General features: G+C 39.9%; 1 protein-coding gene across 1 annotated transcript in view; it reads right to left on the minus strand.

Moving 5' to 3' along the window:
• Positions 1-3279: 3279 nt before the first annotated feature.
• ANKRD55 (ankyrin repeat domain 55) overlaps positions 3280-17979 on the minus strand; it is a gene marked incomplete at both ends in the record, with an annotated part of 46439 nt that continues 31739 nt past the window's right edge. The window contains 3 exons of the mRNA XM_080638451.1: positions 3280-3548; positions 9712-9813; positions 16697-17349. Coding sequence (XP_080494577.1) covers positions 3280-3548; positions 9712-9813; positions 16697-17349 — 1024 coding nt within the window. The remainder of the gene's footprint in view (positions 3549-9711; positions 9814-16696; positions 17350-17979) is intronic.

Raw genomic sequence — 17979 nt, forward strand, 5'->3', positions numbered from 1 at the left:
GTTAGCCATTTATTGTCTCTCCTGCCATTATCTTCCAGGAAAGATCTGAACAAGAGGTCAGTGTAGCTTAAATAGGTATTGGTTCATTTGTTATCTTTCATACAGTATGCTGCAGTCAACAGTCTGCTCTCCTCTGAAGGTGAAAGACTTCAATTTAATTTGATTTGTTTATTTACTGAAGACGTTTGCTATCAAATACGAAAGATAAGAATAGTTCTTGGTAAGAACATTTCTGAGAATAATTTTTATTGCTTTCTGTGAGCATTAATTTTTAAAAGATCTGTATTTGGTAAATTGTGGACTACTTCTTTATTGACAGTACAAAAGAAACACATTAGAAAAGTGACCTGGATCTTAGTTCAGAATACCAGCCATTTAAGACTGTTTCGGTTAAGTGCTGTATTCAATGTTTTCCTTTGAGCATACAGTCTATTTTTTGGGTTGTAGACCCACTGAAAAAAACCATTCCTTCTATGAAAAAGGTGAGGGAATAAGAGGGCAATGATAGGAAAAAATTCAGCTGGTGGATATCTTCTGTCATGCAAACTGATTGTATAAAGAGGAGGTGGTGGTAATGTGACTGACTTCAAATGAATGCACCTGAAAGTCTGCATTTCTGAAGGAATTTCATTTGAAAGGCAGTGTTATCTTTGATAAATTTTTTTTCATTATTTTGCTTCATCTGTCCATGCTGTATTAACAAAGCACTGCTGAATAGGAAAACCAGAAAGCTGATTACTTCCTTTCTGGGAATGGAAGTGTCTAGCCTAAGGCATGGGGGAGTGTCTCTCCCTTTCTGTCTTACTGTAATACTGGAAACATTTGAAATTTGTTCAAGCCTCTGTGGAAAGCCAACACAGACTGCTCCTGTATCTTTGTCTCCAGCATGGAACCGCAGCTGGCAAACAAATGGGCACCACCACAGCTTTTACATGACTGTTATTAGGCAGCTCAGGACTTTCCTTATCCCTGGACTGCCAGGGTAACACAGGAGATGAGAGATTCACCCCGTCTCTCAAAGCCAATCATAGCAATGAGGATCCCCTTCTACTCAGGAAAAATGGAGTTGCAGCATGTGGCCTACCTCTTTTAAGGCATTACAGCTGACAACAAAAAGCTCCATTTTCTTACCCACTCAAAAGGGCTAGAGTGGCAATGGAGATGATACAAACATTTGAACTCACTGGGATTTTCTTGCTGTGCCATTTGGTCTTCTCTTCCTTCCACACACTGACTCCACTCCCAAGAGTGTGTTAAATTAAAGAAAATTAATCTCTGCCAGAGTAGATACTCTGGGCTATCACTTTGTGGAGACAAACCTTGTTCTCGTGATGTCTACACTGGCACTTAGGGTTAACATAGAGATTATTTGCTGCCAGCCAGAGATGTATGAATTAGTTTTTCTTTCTCCATTCTGCAGTCTGTACAAGAACCATCTGCTCTATGCTGTTTGATAGTGGTTTAAGGTTTGCACTGAAGTTTAAGTGTTTCTAGGAACGGACTTACGAACAACTTGCCTTTTGTGTGGCCACGGGGAGAGAGAGGTATAAAAGGGCTGGAGTCAGATTAGAGAATCTGGGGGTTGCAAGTGAAGTTCCAGAAAAGCTCAGGGGCTCTGGAGAGCTCGAGGGCCTGTAGAACAAATACCAGTCTGCTACACGGTAGGAGGGATTCTGGACTTTTCAGTGAGACTAGACTGAGCAGGACTGGTCAGGTACAAACACAGCATGACAGAACTGATTTTTCTTTAGCAGAGAATGCTCCTTTTGTGCAATATTTTTCTGTCCAGCCTTAAAGACTAGGTTGCCTGTCAGGCCCAAGCATGTGAGCTTTTTACTCTCACAGATTTCAGCAAGAAGCTAGAGGATTACATCACTTGTTGAATTTGGGCTTTATACCCTTACATTTGGATTAGATGTTTAAAAATAAAATATCCTTTAATTTGTGTGCAAAAGTTCCCTCTTCCCTGTATTGCATCAGAGCAGCTGTTGTTGTGCTCTGCTTTTTTCTTTCTGGGACTGTCTGTAACAGCCACTAGCCATCCTTCTATTTAGAGTCATTACCACAAGGAAACTTGAAACTTCAGCTACTGGGACATGATTATCTTCTCTTCCATGTCAGGTTTGTCTTTTCCTGTGACACAGCAAAATAAATGTACAGCTAATAAAAAGTTATCTAGAGATAAACAGAAATATTATACCTTGATTAAAAGAGCTGCTGATGGAGACCTAATGTATTAGAGGTTTACTAGAAATGGGAATACAGAATGTGTTATGAAAGGGGGCGATCCTCCCTTTTCCCCCACCCAAAATAATGCCCACAGCCCCTCTGTAATAAGAAGTGGGAAAGTCTCCAGAGTAATAGTAGCAAGATTTAGGTAAGAATTCTGAAGCAAGTAGAGGTTGGCATCTTTGTCTGCCTCTAGGAAAGGACAGTCTTGTGAAATGTTTTGTCAAAGGCTGATATCACTTGCCAAGGCTCTTGAATGAACAGAAGTCTAGATATAGATTTCTTTCTTCAGTTCGGTGATCAAAGGCATGCAGTAATGCGGAATAACTCAGGACTGTGAAATCCTTGTTTTATGAAAATAACAATGCATAATTACATTTTTGTCACTGAGGAATATGAGGAATCAAATGAAAGAGACATAAATCTGTCAGTGCAATGAAGGGTGTGCTACAGCCCTGTCTGTCCCAAAGGGGTTAGCCTTTCATTGTACTTATTTAGCTTGTTGAATTCTCAAAACCCACAAGCTTACAATGTAGAAAATATGTGAAAAACAAAGAGCCCAAACCCCTTATTTTCTAAGACTGCATTTTATTTTGATCTTATAATTTTAAAAAGATGTTTTTGGTGGCACAGAGCCTCAGAATCAGCACCTTTGCATTTACAGACTACAGAGAACCCCTGACAGTTTGTTTCCCTATTTCCTGCTTCTAAGTCATGCAGAAAATCTTACTCTTTGATCCTGTTTCCTATGAAAGGCTTAACAGCACATTGCTGCAACAAGACTGCATGTTATGAGGATTCCATTCACAAAATAGATTTACAGCACATTAAATACCGATTTAGTAATTTTCATAAATGAAAACTACAATGAAAATGCCTATATAAATACACAGTGCAGCTTTTGTGATGTGCTACCCTTTCTTCGGTTTTGTTCGTTTACACTCCAGTTCACAAGAGCATCATTAGTGCAAATTAATGAGATTTTACTATATGGTTATCTTGTAGCAAGCTCTTAGATATATTTCAACTGATGGAGGCTAGTGTAATGAGTTAATTTTCAGCATCTGGTTTGGTGAGAGATTTCTTAAGGTCTTCTGCAGGGTTAGATCTCTTCTGGCTTGGGATAGCGGGTAGGACACAGCTTGGTTTCAGAGGCTCTCCTGACACACCAGGCAAGATGGAATAGAGCAAATGATTCTCAGAATGTCCCCTTTTATGGGATTTGGAGGTTGGGGCTGGTGGGAGAATAACTGCACCAGTCCTTGGGGAATTTAAAGGCAGGGACTTAAGCTTCTTAGCACCCTGCGATGGTAGCTGAACTAGAGGAAAAAGAAAAAGAGAGAAAGAGTGGGCAGAAAGTGAAAAGCATGACATTTTAACAAATGAATTTTCTACGTTATTTGTTTGTCTTGTATTGTGTGTACTCAAACCTGCATCTGAAAAACGTGATCAAAATATGATTAAAAAAATCTCTAAAGCCTGGCAGAGCTAATCTTCAACTGAAGAAAACAATTCCAGTGTTCCAGTAAATCTAAGTGATTTACTTTGTGTTTGGTGATCAATAAGACTTGATAAGTTCAAAGGTTTACTTTTGATAAGCAGAGAATCCATAGTTTGTCTGAAGGAGACTCTGTCTGTTTGAACAGATTTACACAAGATATTTTTTTCATCGAAAACCACGGGCTGACAGAAACAGAAATGTTCCACGGAAATATGTTATTTTAACAAAACCTGTGTGTAAGGATGCTCTATTACCCAGGGTAGGATCTTGGGAAGATGAAATGGAAGAACGTGGGACACTGTCTAGGTTGCTTTAGGCACAGTCAATCATGAAGATTGATCCACACATGCTCTGCAACTCACAGGCCACAACACTAGACCATTACCCTGAAGCACGCTAAAACCTGCCCTGAAACACAAGAACCACAGCTGTTGTATGCCTCATATGTGTCAGAAATCTTTCAAGAAACCGTAGGTTTTGATCATCCTTAATCTCCATCTCACACTCGGCAGTGTAGCATTGTTTGTGCTTTAAATTTAAAATAGTTCTGAATCTTCTCTAAATCAAAATCCTCAACTTCCTTCATTCAGGCAACTTACTAACTAATTTCCGTTTTTTTTTTTTAAAAGGAGAGTTCAAAACCTTAATTGCAGACCTGCTTTGCTCTGCCTTGGAATTTATTGTGAATTGCATTAGCTTCTTTTCATTTGATTCTCCATTTTATTCTCAAGCTTTTTGTATACAAACAGTTTGAGGTTTTCAGTTTAACTATATGAAGAGTTCCTTACTGGAGTTAACACCACTGAATCTTCCTTGAATTTTTTCACATTAATTTTTCCTTGATTCCATTCTCATTCCAGCTGTGATTTCCTTCCATGTGCATCTGTTATGATCAATACCTGAGAGGCTCTTAATTTTGACTTAATTTTGCATTTTTCCTGGCAGCTCTTTTGATTATTCCAATTTCATAGTCTCTGACAAAAATTTTCCTGGTGCAGGTTCAGGGAATTTCTATAGAAATGAGGGCTCAAGAAGAGTATTCTCTGTTAACCCAATTAAAATCCTGTGTAATTCCAGAGAAACATCTGAAGTTAACCTGTATTTGGACCATTTTAATAGAAGATAAACTGATAAATGAACTAATTTTTATTAGGAATAACAGACTGAGTAACTGCTCAGGTGCAGTCAATGCACCTGTAATAAGCTGGACTTTACAAGTCAATTTTGAGCTTAAAAAAATAATCCCCAAACCAAACTAAACATTCAGTACACTAATTGATCTCATAAGTAGAATAGTGGATGGAGTTTATTGAGGGCTATAGAATAAAAAGACAAGAAAAGAGGATATAAAGAATTTCAAGTTAGTTAAACTACCTTAAAAATCCTTAATACCTGAAATTCTGCCTGCAGTTGATGTCTTTCAGAAGTGGATCTTTGAACCTATGAAGTCTGCCTTCTCACTGCTCATCAAGCAACACCAAAAAGAATAACTGGGATACTGGTGGAGTGGATGCAGGAGAAGTGAGAAATTACGTAGTTTTAAAAAGGAAGGGTTATTAGCTTTTTCACAAATTTTCATAAAAAATAAGATAGGTTTTGCAGGTTTTTTTTTTTCTTTTCATGCTAATTTCAGTACAATTCAAGTTCTGATGGCCTGAGCAGGTGATGTTTACTAGAGCTTTGGCAATGTAGTGTAATTTGTGAGTCATATTCAAAGTTCATTCATGTTCAAAATTTCAGGAAATCACTTAGTTCTCTTTTTCATAAAAAAAAAAAACACCAAACCAAAACAACAAAAAAGCAACAACACCCCTCCCCCCAATAAATACTTTGCTTTATTTTGTATTGAATTTTTGTGAATTGGGCAGGGTTAAATACAATAAATGAGTTAATTTGTTTTCTGGCACATGATAGAATGCTTTGAGTTCATTGAAATTTTGGTGCGTAAACCAAATACATATGGAGAGGCTCACTTGTTTCCCTCTTTGGAGCACAGGCATATGTTCATGGATTAAAGTTTTTACCTGTGTAAAGTATCTCCAGAACACTTTCTGTACTAGATAAACCTTTAACAATGTGTTTAAGTGGGGAAATTTAGGGTAGTTTAACTCCACTCCCGTGACCAAGATAGCCATAACAAACCCATGCTCATTCAAAGAAGTAAAAAACAGGATCCAAATATCAAGGCTTTCTACATGGCTTTGAAATAACGTATATAGTGACTAGTTTTAATTTACGTATCGAAACACAGGAGCCTGGAACCAGCACTGAGGTGTGAGAGACACAACCCTTAAGGCTTGTTATCATACATTCAGAAGCTGTATAGAGCAAAAGCACCAGTAATTATTCGCAGAGGGCAGAGTTAACCACCAAAGACCTAGTGATACAATAAGAGCTACTAATTCAGGGAATCTTTTCCACACAGTAGTTACTCTTGAGTAGCTACTATTACAAACTTCAGAGGTAATAATATGGGAGTCAGGGAGTCATTTCCTAAGGCGTATGTACTTCAGCAGAAGGAATGGTTCTTAGACTCTCTTCCTTTTGCAAGCAGTGGATCATGGTAGGCCATGGTAGACCCTCTGCAGAGAGGACGGTGCTTTGTGGAGTCCTTTGCTTTTAAGTTGGGAAAGAGGAAATTTCAAATTATGGCAAATAACAAGAAAACCAACCACTGATCAACCCAAAATATTGTTAAATGACCTGCAGAAATAATTTTTCTTTTCTTCAACAAGTAATATCCTCATTATGGCTTCAGACTTTAGACCAGGCTTAGAAAGCTACATGAAGAAATGAGAGCAGCAGAGAGTTCTCTGAAAGTCCCATGTTTGTTTGAAAAATGATTCTGGCATTGTGTGAGTAGTGTGTGATAGTTGTACGTCTGTTTTCCAGGTGTCCTTGGGGGAGTCACGTGGTAGATAGTGTGAGCAGGGGATGGAGCAGCAGCATGCAGAATAACAGAGATGCTGACTGTGCTGAGGCTACTCAAGAAGCCATTGAGGGACCTTTTAGGCCTTGGGAGTGTCTGGAGGGTGGAAGTTTATAAATTGTGGTTTAAAATCACTCAAATATTCTTTCCTAGGCTACTGTTTAATTACTGTTATCCTCTTTCTAACTTGTATTTTTAAATGTTTTTGCTTAGAGATTAAAGTATCTCTTCCTTTTTTTTTTCATTGCCCTTCCTTTTTTGGGAGATGTTTCTGCTTTCTGTTACTCTCTAAGCAGTTTCAGTTCTCTTTCTGATTTATGCTTATGTTATTGTTCTAACTCCCTGGTTGCTTTTGTTTTCCACTGGCTTTGTTACATGCTTTTAACTCACATCTTGTGTAACGAAACTGTTAGAAAAATGTTTGTATTCAAACTTCATTGCTGGAGCCATTTGCCTGGATGTCCAAATCATTTTGCCTGTGTCCAGATCAGTAGTATTTTTAAGGCTGCATGGAAGATGAGGAAAATCCTGGCTCTGAAGCACATATTTGCAAAACTCCAGGATCAAATGTGTCATTTGTTTTAACAAAGAGGAAATGTAAATCTGCTTTGCAGATAAGTTTCTCTTTTTTTTTTTTTTTTTAGGTTTTTTTATTTTTTTATTTTCTCTTATTGGCTTAAACTGATGTTCAAGCAGTAATGGGCACCTGGCTATCTGTGCTTTGTTAGGCAATTAAACCATGATTATTAACTGTGATAATTGAATTTTATTTGTAAAACACAGGTTTTTTGCGTGAGACTAGAACTAAAATCCTGGCTGTTTGTATGATTTACTGCAAGAACACCAGTGATTATGAAATATTTTTTTTTTTTTTTTTAGGATTTTGCTTACAACTATGTTTTAACTAGAAAACACAGAGAACATTAGTTGAAAGCTTAAAAATAGGAGTCTTGGAACTGGGGATTTGAAAGCAATGAGATTATTTTCCTTCCTCTGAGCAGACAGAGAATACCACCTCAGTATTCCACATATCTCTGCTTTCTTCTTCCTCTCTTACTTACTGTGCAGCAGCAATGCAGGATTCTGTATTTCCCCTACCCAATCTGATGTTCCCCATAAAGCTATCTCTGCTGTTTCATTTTTAGTAATATTGTTGTAACTGCAGAATTGCTTCTGGAACTCATATCATAAGAGGCAATGAATCCTAAGTTTAACTCTGAAATATGAGTGCTTTGGGACCTGGCTGATATGTAATATGACAAAAAGTAAACTGGAAATCCTAGTCCAAAGTACACTGGGGGATTTGTGCCTTGTGGAGCACAAGAATGTGAGGTCAGGACACTGCTGGGAGTAGGGCTAGTGTTTGTATGTGAAGAACACCCCAGTTGCTGGCTGGATCCAGCCTGGGACACCCACTAATTCTTGACTCTGCTGGGGCTGTGGGAGCGAGGTGAAGCTTTCTATGCTCTTTGGGACTTTGGTTCACTGCTGTGGGAATGAGGAGGTAGCTGAAAGTACAGAGGAATAATAGGCTGCTGCTCTCTTGATTGCTTAATTTTTGTTCCTGTGTTGTAGAAGCTACCCAAACCAGTTGCTGTTAGAATGGGAGAAATGAATGATTCCCATCCTCATGTAAAAGCTACTCTGTCTGCCGTGCTTAAGGCAGGGAGAGATGAACAATCTTTTCAGCTATGTAACATTCAGAAAATAACTGTTTCTGGTTCTAATCATCTTCTCTTTAGTTTTTGCTAGCAAAAGGACACAAAAATCTGTCACATTTTTCATGTTGTCTGCAGAAGAGTCTTTACTTATCCTGGCTTTCATCTCACATGTCTGATCTCTCTTTGCCAAGCAGTCATTAAGGTGTTGTCATCCATTTCTTTACATCCTACCCCCTAAGAAAAGCGTCCAGAGTCATACAGATATATGCAATTGATAGTGAAACCAAGAGCAAAAAATTCTGTCTCTGAGAATTCCAGTCACCTCTGCTCTGGAAAGCAAATGTAGAACCATGCTCTCATCTGTATTGATGTACATTACTTCTACTAGCCCAGCTCTACGAAACTTATTGGAGGAAAGGACTGTGATCAGCAGCCCAACTAGGAGGTGGGCCAGTCACTACTGAAATAGCCTAGGAGCTGATACTGGGGCTAATACTATTTAATGCCCTCATTAGTAACTTGGATGATGGGGCAGAGTGCACCTCTTGCAAATTTGCAAATGATATGAAACTGGGAGGAGTGGTCTTCACAGGCTGGAGAAATGGGTGGACAAGACTCTTATAAAGGGAAATGTATAGTCCTGTGCCTTGGGAGGAGTAAGTCCCTGCACCAATATATGCTGAAGATCGAACAGCTGTAAAGGAGCTTGTCAGAAAGGGACCTGGGAGTCCCGATAGACAATGAGCTGAACATAAGCCAGCAATGTGGCCATGCAGCGAAGACAGCCAACAGTCTCTGTTAGGAAAAGCGTTGCCAGCAGATTGTGGCAGGTGATCCTTCCCCTCTGCTCAGTACTGATAAGGCACATCTGGAGTGCTGTGTCCCATTCTGGGACCTCCAGTACAGGAGAGACACGGACATACTGGAGCAGCAGTCCATCAGAGGGTGCTGGAGATGACTAAGGGATTGAAGTGTCCAGCCTCAAAGGGGTGACTGAAAGAGCTGGGGCTGTCCAGCCCTGAGAAGAGGGAGCCAGACTCTTTTCAGTAGTATCCTATGAAGGGAAAGGAGTCAATGGGCAAATAACTAAGAAGAAACATTTTTTGCTCTAAAGGAGCTCAAACACTGGAACAGGTTTTCCAGAGAAGTTGTGTAGTCCCCATCATTAGAGTTATTTAAAGCATAGGTGGATATGACCCTGAGCAACCTGCTGTAGGTGACTTCTCTATGGACATGAAGGTTGGACTAAACAATCTCCAAAGCTGCTTTCCAACCTCAGCCATTCTATGATGCTGTGAAAAAAGGAACATGAAACCTCTCTCAAAACCCTCAGATGCCAGTGTTGGAGGCCCATAAGTATGATACTGTAACTGAGACTTGACTGTACTTACATTTGTGAGGACAGTGGTTGGGCATGGGAGCTAGGCTGTTCTGTACAGCAGTATTATTTTGCATTTTGGGTTGGTCTGTGAAAATCTGTTGAAAATTTTTACCTGTGAAAGAAAAAAAATTATCTGTTACCATATGAAAATAATTGTTAATAATAGAATCATAGAATAGTTAGGGTTGGAAAGGACCCTAAGATCATCTAGTTCCAACCCCCCTGCCATGGGCAGGAACACCCCACACTAAACCATGTCACCCAAGGCCTCATCCAACCTGGCCTTGAACACTACCAAGGATGGAGCATTCACAACCTCCCTGGGCAATCCATTCCAGTGCCTCACTACCCTAACAGTAAAGAATTTCTTGATGCACTGTAGATATCTGGTTTTTAGAAAAAAACCCAAATTTAGTAATTCTCAGATATACATAATAGCAAGAAACCACTGCTGGAAAAAGCTTTTATTTATTTTTTTTTTAATCCACATTCATTTAAAAGAGTGTCTGATTTAACATAACCTTCACGTGTACCCTTATCACTTCTTTTCATATAATATAATAATTGGTTTTAAAACGGGCACAGTCCAGTAGCTAGGTCTATCTAAGAATATTTGGACACTAAATCTGTAGAAATATTCAACTAGATGGATTTGATTTCAGAATCTAAGCTTTCATTTGCAAACATTTCTAATAGGGTCTCAGCCTTTCTAAAAACTACAACACAAATAGAGTTCAGCTTCTGGTTGGTAAATGAGACTGTTGGAGGTCTATCAGCAGTAAAAATGAGCTCTGAGGGGGTTTTACCACAGATAAAAACCTAGCAGAACTGATATAAACTGTTACTGATCTTTATTAAGCTATGTTAATGGCAATTACATTTTTCCAAGAACAGATACTGGAAAATGGAAAGTTAATTGGCTAACTGCGGCATTTCACTGGCTATGATTAAAATTAACTTGATTCTAGTACTGTTAAAAAAGAAAATACAATAGATGATGTATTGCATTTTGCTACATAAATGACACATCAAATAAAGACGAAATTCAAGCACCAAATCAACATTTTCACCAGATCATCTTCCTGATGATCTTATTCAGTGATGTTTGAGTTCCAAAATTTTTCTTTTTTGTTATCCCCAGAGCTGAGATGAGCTGTGTAAGGAGTCTTGGGTTGTCTTGCCAAACAGCTGCTTATCCAGCATGGCATTGCAACATAGCTTACTGCAGATCAAGCATATGCTCTGTTGGCACGCAGAGAGAAAGGGAGACATGGACTGCATGTAGTAGGACATCTTAGGCAATAGGAAAAAGTAGAATTATATAAATTGCCTTTGTGGCTTTTTAGTTACTTGGAAGTACATATGTATTGCTGGCTTGTGCAAGATAAAGATATATGAAAATAGTTGTAGAACAGTTCAGTTCACTGAAGTAATTGTTGAAACTGCTGTAATTGTGTTACTGACCAAATGGATTCTCTATGAAAGGAGCTAATGTGGTCTTTACTGGACAAATCCCCATGTTATAGTGCATCCTTCAGCTGAACATGGAGCAAAATTCTGGTCCAAAGACCATGGCAGTTGATAGCCATTGGCTCAATCTAGTGGATCCCATGCGTAAAGCTGATGTGTATTGGACTAAAACTTGAAGAATTTCTTACAGATGAGCTATGTATATTACAAACAGACTTTAGTTTCCTTTTCCCATGTTTTACTTTTCATTTAGTCTTTGACACTTCTCCAGGGTGATCAAAAAATGGGTGTAAAAGTTGAGAAATTTCTTCTATAGACATCGCATCCACTGTGCACAAAGAAATAAATACATAAATTCCAAAATAGCAGATTATCAAGCCTGCTGCTCCCATTAGTGAAATTTGAATTATATTGGTTTCAATGATGCTTATGCTGAGAACTAATGGTTTATGTATGTATCATTATGGCCTTGATTATGGGAGGTTGTTTCTATCAAGAGACATATTTACTTCATAAACGGGGATATATGTCTGCAAAACAACATTACAAAGCATAATCATGTTTGCAAGGCTGATATGAATGTTTGGAAAAGAATCCTTGTGTCTAAAAGTTCTGGCATCAAGGGAAAGTATTCTTCTGCTCTTTCTTTCTATCTGCTCCACATAGCATCAGAGAAAAAAGTTTTTCTTTCTTTAATATATCATCTTTGTCATCCCTAAGAGCATATTTGACAGTGGGATTGAGTGAGCCCTCAGCAAGTTTGCCGATGACACCAAGCTGTGTGGTTCGGTTGATACGCCGGAGGGAAGGGATGCCATCCAGAGGGACCTTGACACGCTTGTGAGGTGGGCTGATGCCAACCTGATGAAGTTTAACCATGCCAAGTGCAAGGTCCTACCCCTGGGTCAGAGCAATCCCAGGCACAGCTACAGGTTGGGCAGAGAAGAGATTCAGAGCAGCCCTGCAGAGAAGGACTTGGGGGTGTTGGTCGATGAGAAAATGAACATGAGCCGGCTTCAGTGTGCACTCGCAGCCCAGAAAGCCAATTGTGTCCTGGGCTGCATCAAAAGGAACGTGACCAGCAGGTCGAAGGGGGTGATCCTGCCCCTCTACTGTGCTCTCATGAGACCTCACTTGCAGTATTGTGTGCAGTTCTGGTGTCCTCAACATAAAAAGGACATGGAACTGTTGGAACAAGTCCAGAGGAGAGCCACGAGGATGATCAGGGAACTGGAGCACCTCCCATATGGAGACAGGCTGAGAAAGTTGGAGCTGTTCAGCCTGGAGAAGAGAAGGCTGCGTGGAGACCTCATAGCAGCCTTCCAGTATCTGAAGGGGGCCTATAGGGATGCTGGGGAGGGATTATTCATCAGGGACTGTAGTGACAGGACAAGGGGTAACGGGTTCAAACTTAAACAGAGGAAGTTTGGATTGGATATAAGGAAGAAATTCTTTACTGTGAGGGTGGTGAGGCACTGGAATGGGTTGCCCAGGGAGGCTGTGAACGCTCCGTCCTTGGCGGTGTTCAAGGCCAGGTTGGACGAGGCCTTGGGTGTCATGGTTTAGTGTGAGGTGTCCCTGCCCATGGCAGGGGGGTTGGAGCTAGATGATCTTAAGGTCCTTTCCAACCCAAACTATTCTATGATTCTATATTTATGGTGATATTTATTTTTTAATGAAATGGAAAAAATACAATTTATTATCATAGAATGCAGGACTGCTCTGCATTTTATTTTGTTTACTGACATTTTTTGCAGGTTGTTCTTTGGTTTTCCTTTGCGTTTAGGTAGGTGAACCACATTGTGGTGTGTTTTGTGGAAAAGTTGTAAATGTTATGATGAATGTCCCACTGTAAATCAGTCCTTCAGTTTGAGAAAGAAACATCTACACTGATCATCTTTGCTCTGTTCTTTCCTGGCCAAAAATTTCTTCCTGTTGAACCATACCATATTGATTATGCCAACATAAGCTTAATAATAGCCTATTTTTTACACTATCTGTTCAAGCAAACAGAAGGTACTGGGCTGCTGTAATAAAACCCGTAAAAAAGTATCACCTTTAGCAAAGGTTAATAATCTAAAAGATGAATGAAAGAAAGAAAATGCTCCAGCTGGTTATGGGGTGCTAACCGCTGCCTTACATTTGAGACAGGTTTCCTTTTACCCATTATCACTTGGAGTTTCTCTACTTGCACCATTTTCCCTGTGGAAAGTAGATGGCCGTACGTTTTGTAAAAAGAGATGATTACAAAGCTCATAAACACAAAATGGTTTGGATTGCGGATGCCAGCTGAGCAGTGTGGCTGGCAAACTCTTGCAGTATTGACGGTAGTTTTTGGTATAATCTGTCTTTGCTCTTCCCAGTGGAGGGCAAGACAAAGTAGTTATTCTGAGAGAAACCAGTGCCATGATTGTAAGGTAAGTCTTATTGCTACCTGCAGCAAAATCTCTCCGTTGTGTAAATGCAAAGTCTCAGCTAGTAAATTGACTCATGTTTCATTTCCAGGAGCACAGAAACCAGAACAAAATACCCCCATAAATCCCAGTCTATGTGCCAGCTGCCTTAGTAGCTTACTCAACTCTGACTTTAATAAAAGGTCATGCAAGAAAATCAATTCTGGGTGTTAGCTGAGAAAATAATTTTAAAATTGACTTCCCCTAGATTATTGATATCCATAATCCTGCCCTGGATATTCAGTGATTAGGGAGTTATTTTTAACCCCCACAGTCACGGCTTGAGAAATCCAGTTTTAACACTTCAGTGTCCTTCAGAGTCCAGATGATGTTTTTCCCCTCAGCTAGGCCTTCTGCAGAAAAAAAACAGTGAGGAAATATCTTTCCTCAGAAACAGCTGCCTGCACTGCACTGCTGGCTGGGCTGGAGCCAGGATTACTTTATTTCTGATCCCTCTGAGTCCTGCAGGCACAGTGCACTGGAGACCTGCAGCTCATACAGTAAACGCAGCTCCAATTCACAGCAAGTCACGTGGCTGTAATTACAGGGGCAGACAGATTTAAACCACACACACAGGCATGAAGGAGGATAAGCAGATCTTTTTATCATGAAGAAATGTTAGGCAGTATCTGGGTTGTGCAATGTATTCCTGTCAGACACTCATAGAATCATAGAATCATGGAATAGTTAGGGTTGGAAAGGACCTTAAGATCATCCAGTTCCAACCCCCCTGCCATGGGCAGGGACACCTCACACTAAACCATGACACCCAAGGCCTCATCCAACCTGGTCTTGAACACCACCAAGGATGGAGCATTCACAACCTCCCTGGGCAACCCATTCCAGTGCCTCACCACCCTCTCAGTAAAGAATTTCTTCCTTATATCCAATCTAAACTTCCCCTGTTTAAGTTTGAACCCGTTACCCCTTGTCCTGTCACTACAGTCCCTGCGTTCTTAAAAGCTTTTAATTCATATGCTTCAGTGGAAGTCTTTTTTGCCAGCTACAGGAATCTTTTTATTGTTGGAAAGTTTTGTTAAAGGGAGCTGATACACAGAGAGCTGGGCTTAAAGCAGACTCAGGCTTTATTTTCTCTGAAGGAGATAATAAACTGTTAGAGATAAAATGAGTTACTCTTCCTTTGGACATGCAAAGACTTCTCCCATTGTAACAATTAGAAGATTTCCCATCATTGGTACGATTTTTCCCTTATTCATGCATGTAGATTGCAGGTGCTATATCAAGTCTCTGTGCAGATAACGGAGCACTGAATGGATGTGCAGGGTCTGTCCTGATTCAGCTGGTTGCAACTTTTTATCATAGGACGTTCACAGAAAACTGCCTGTCCTTCTGTCCAGAGCAAAAAAAGCCATACAGTATTCCACAGTCTGAAGAAAAATCTATAGTCACATTTTAAGTAACATGGTTGTTACTTCCACATCAAATGCATTCATGGTCTAGCTAATCCCATGAAGAAATTGCTTTTCTATAGTTATCCCCAGGTTTGGTTTTTCCAGTTTGAGTTCATTCCTCCTCTGCTGTCAACAGCCCTTGAATATCTCAGTCTCAGTGTACCCTGTTATATTTGTGTTGTAAAGAAGCCCTGCAGATTTTCTTGTCTTCCACGTGTGAGCTGAACCTTGAAGAGTTCAGTGTAGAAAGAGTCGTGCTGGAGCAATCCTTGTAGCCATATGGAGTTTGATGTTTGTATGGTAGAGTGAATAGCTGAACAGTGCATAGTAAAAAAGTAGTGACACTTACGGATCAGGCCTATCAAGTTTTCAGGAATGTAGCCTGATGTTCAGGAAGTGGAACTTTTTGAATAGCTACTTTTTTACCCTGAAAAACAGGGTAAAATTTCCAGCCTTTATTTGCACAACGTAGAATGACCAGACATTCTGAAATTGCCACCTCTACTCTCATTATTAGAGATATGAACAAAGATTTGCTATTTGATAGATCCCTTCACTTAGAAGTCAGCACAGTTTGCACTATCATGCAAGCTCGGATAATGACCTGACCTCCGAGAGTGTTCTTTTCAGAGAGGTTTTCTGTTCATTCCTATTTCCTGTAAAAGACAGCAGCTCATGATTGTTGGGGTGAGGGTAGATTAATTTATTGTGTAATGTTTACTTCTTGCAATGGTGTACTGGTAAGTTTGGGGATTGCTTTTGCTTGCTTCATTTTCTGTTGGATATTACAGTGGTTGGAAAGCATGCTAGATGTGTTTAATTTTGGCATGGGACTAATCCCAAAGGAGATGAAGTTTAAGACACTGATATGTTGAGGTAAACTCCAGCATGCAGGGTAGCTAGCCAGATTCATTTAAACATTTATATGAGTCAAAGTACTAGATCCCAAATCCAGTCAACCCCTGTTTTTTAGTTTACTTCAGAATTCTGATGCTCTTCTTCATTGCTGTTGCATTACAGTTTCCAAACCACAACATAAAACCATTTACTCTGTGTCTGTAAATTTAGCAACCTGAACTCAGCTTTGGAAAAACTGTAAGAGCAGCACCTTGGACAAAAATGCTGGTACTTGGGGTAGGAAGTGTAGGAAGGGGTGACACTACAGTCTAAAAGTGCTAAGGTGCAGATCTGTCCAGCACGGCACACATGGGCTTACCTGGTTGGATCCAGAAGCAGCTCTCAGCACAGTTAGAGATGTGAGCGCAGTACTATTCCCTTGCACATCTAGTTCCAGGACTAAATGTGGCCACAAGGCAGCAGGTGTGGCTGAGGGTGTTACCATGCAATTCACAAAGCACATATATGAGCTGAAGGCACTTACGTTGCTCAGGTACATTCTATGCTTCCTAACTACCTGTATTTTTATTTCCTTATCAGACCTACTTAAATCTCTTATTTCCCACCCCTAAGCACCTTGCTTAAGCTGTCAGCTGATGTTCTGTACATATACTATCTTCAATTGCTGCTACATACAGGGAGAAGAAATTGGAAAAAGTATTGAAAAACTTGAAATGTCATGGGTCAGACTTACCAATTTTTTCTGAATCAGCTTGCTACATCGGTACACATTATAGGATTTGGGAGATAGAAAAGAAATTACCTGATGCAGAACTGGGAAGTGAGGGAAGGTGGGGAGGGCTCAAACGCACATGGTGAGATCTATCAGAGTTTAAGCCATTTGTCAGTTTGTCTGAAGGAGTTCTAGTGCAGGCTTTGTAGGAGAATAGCTGGTTAGAGCCTGTGTTCAAGGGATCACCCAACAAAGCCTGGCAGCTGCTTCTGGAGTCCAGCAAGTTGTGTTCACTCTGCCTCTTCAGAGACTTATGTGCAAATTGGTGGGTGCCGGTGCTGGAGGAGAAAGTTGACGTGCTCTGGGAAGCAGTTAGGAAGGAGTTGCCCACGGTGATGGGGGGAAGGCTCTGGGTTCTGATAGGCAGAAGTCCCTGACACTCCAGCTGCTTCTTTTCTGGTATGAGGTACTTTGTGTCTGTGCTCCTTCTTTTAAAGCCAGTGGTGGTCACATGCTTATCTTTGCAGTTTGTGTCCATAATGCAATCAAAAGTGGTGATGATGTCATCTACATCTGACCTCTCTTCTCTGGGATTTCGATCTCTGATTTTCTCCTTCTGACTGTTTTTTTGATAATTTTTATTCTTTTTGAAAGAGAAGATGTGGTTCAGTATGCTGAATCGTCCTTCTTTCTTTAGGGGTCCGTTGTTCTGGGAGGGAAACTGTTGAACTGGCTCAGATCTACTGGAATTACAAATAAAATGTGATGTAATTATTGCCAAATAATAAAGAAATACTGTGTTTGCCCATGAAATGGAGTATGTATTGTTCAAAAACATTTGCAGGAGCCATTCAAGGAGGCAGAAAATTAGGAATGCAGGTTTGTAATTAACAGAGACTATAAATGATACCCTGTTACTTCATTCTTTCTTACGGGGTTCATTGCCTTACACTCATCTTAATGTAGGTTCAGTGCAGCTATCAGGAAAAAAAATAAACAAACTTTCCTGGCTTCAGCATCTACCAGCTGCAGAATTATTATTCTTACTGGTGAAGCAAGATCCAATAATAACAAGAATAACATGATGGGATCTTTAAAACCAACTGGTCTTTGTATTATGTCATATTTGGAAAATAGTATTTCCAACAGCACAGTCATTGCTAACACTGTAACAAAGGCACTAGTTGACCATTCCTCCCCTTTCTTTTTTTATTTCCCTTTCCTTTCCCTTTTCCTTTCTTTTTCCCTTTCTTTTTCTCTTTCCCTTTCCTTTTCCCTTTCCGTTTCCCTTTCCCTTTCTCCTTCCCTTTTCCTCTCCTTTTCTCTTTCCTTTTCCCTTTCACATTTTTTTTTTTACCTTTCATTTTCTTTTC

The sequence above is a fragment of the Psittacula echo genome (assembly GCF_963264785.1).
Source record: "Psittacula echo genome assembly, chromosome: Z".
Taxonomy (NCBI): domain Eukaryota; kingdom Metazoa; phylum Chordata; class Aves; order Psittaciformes; family Psittacidae; genus Psittacula; species Psittacula echo.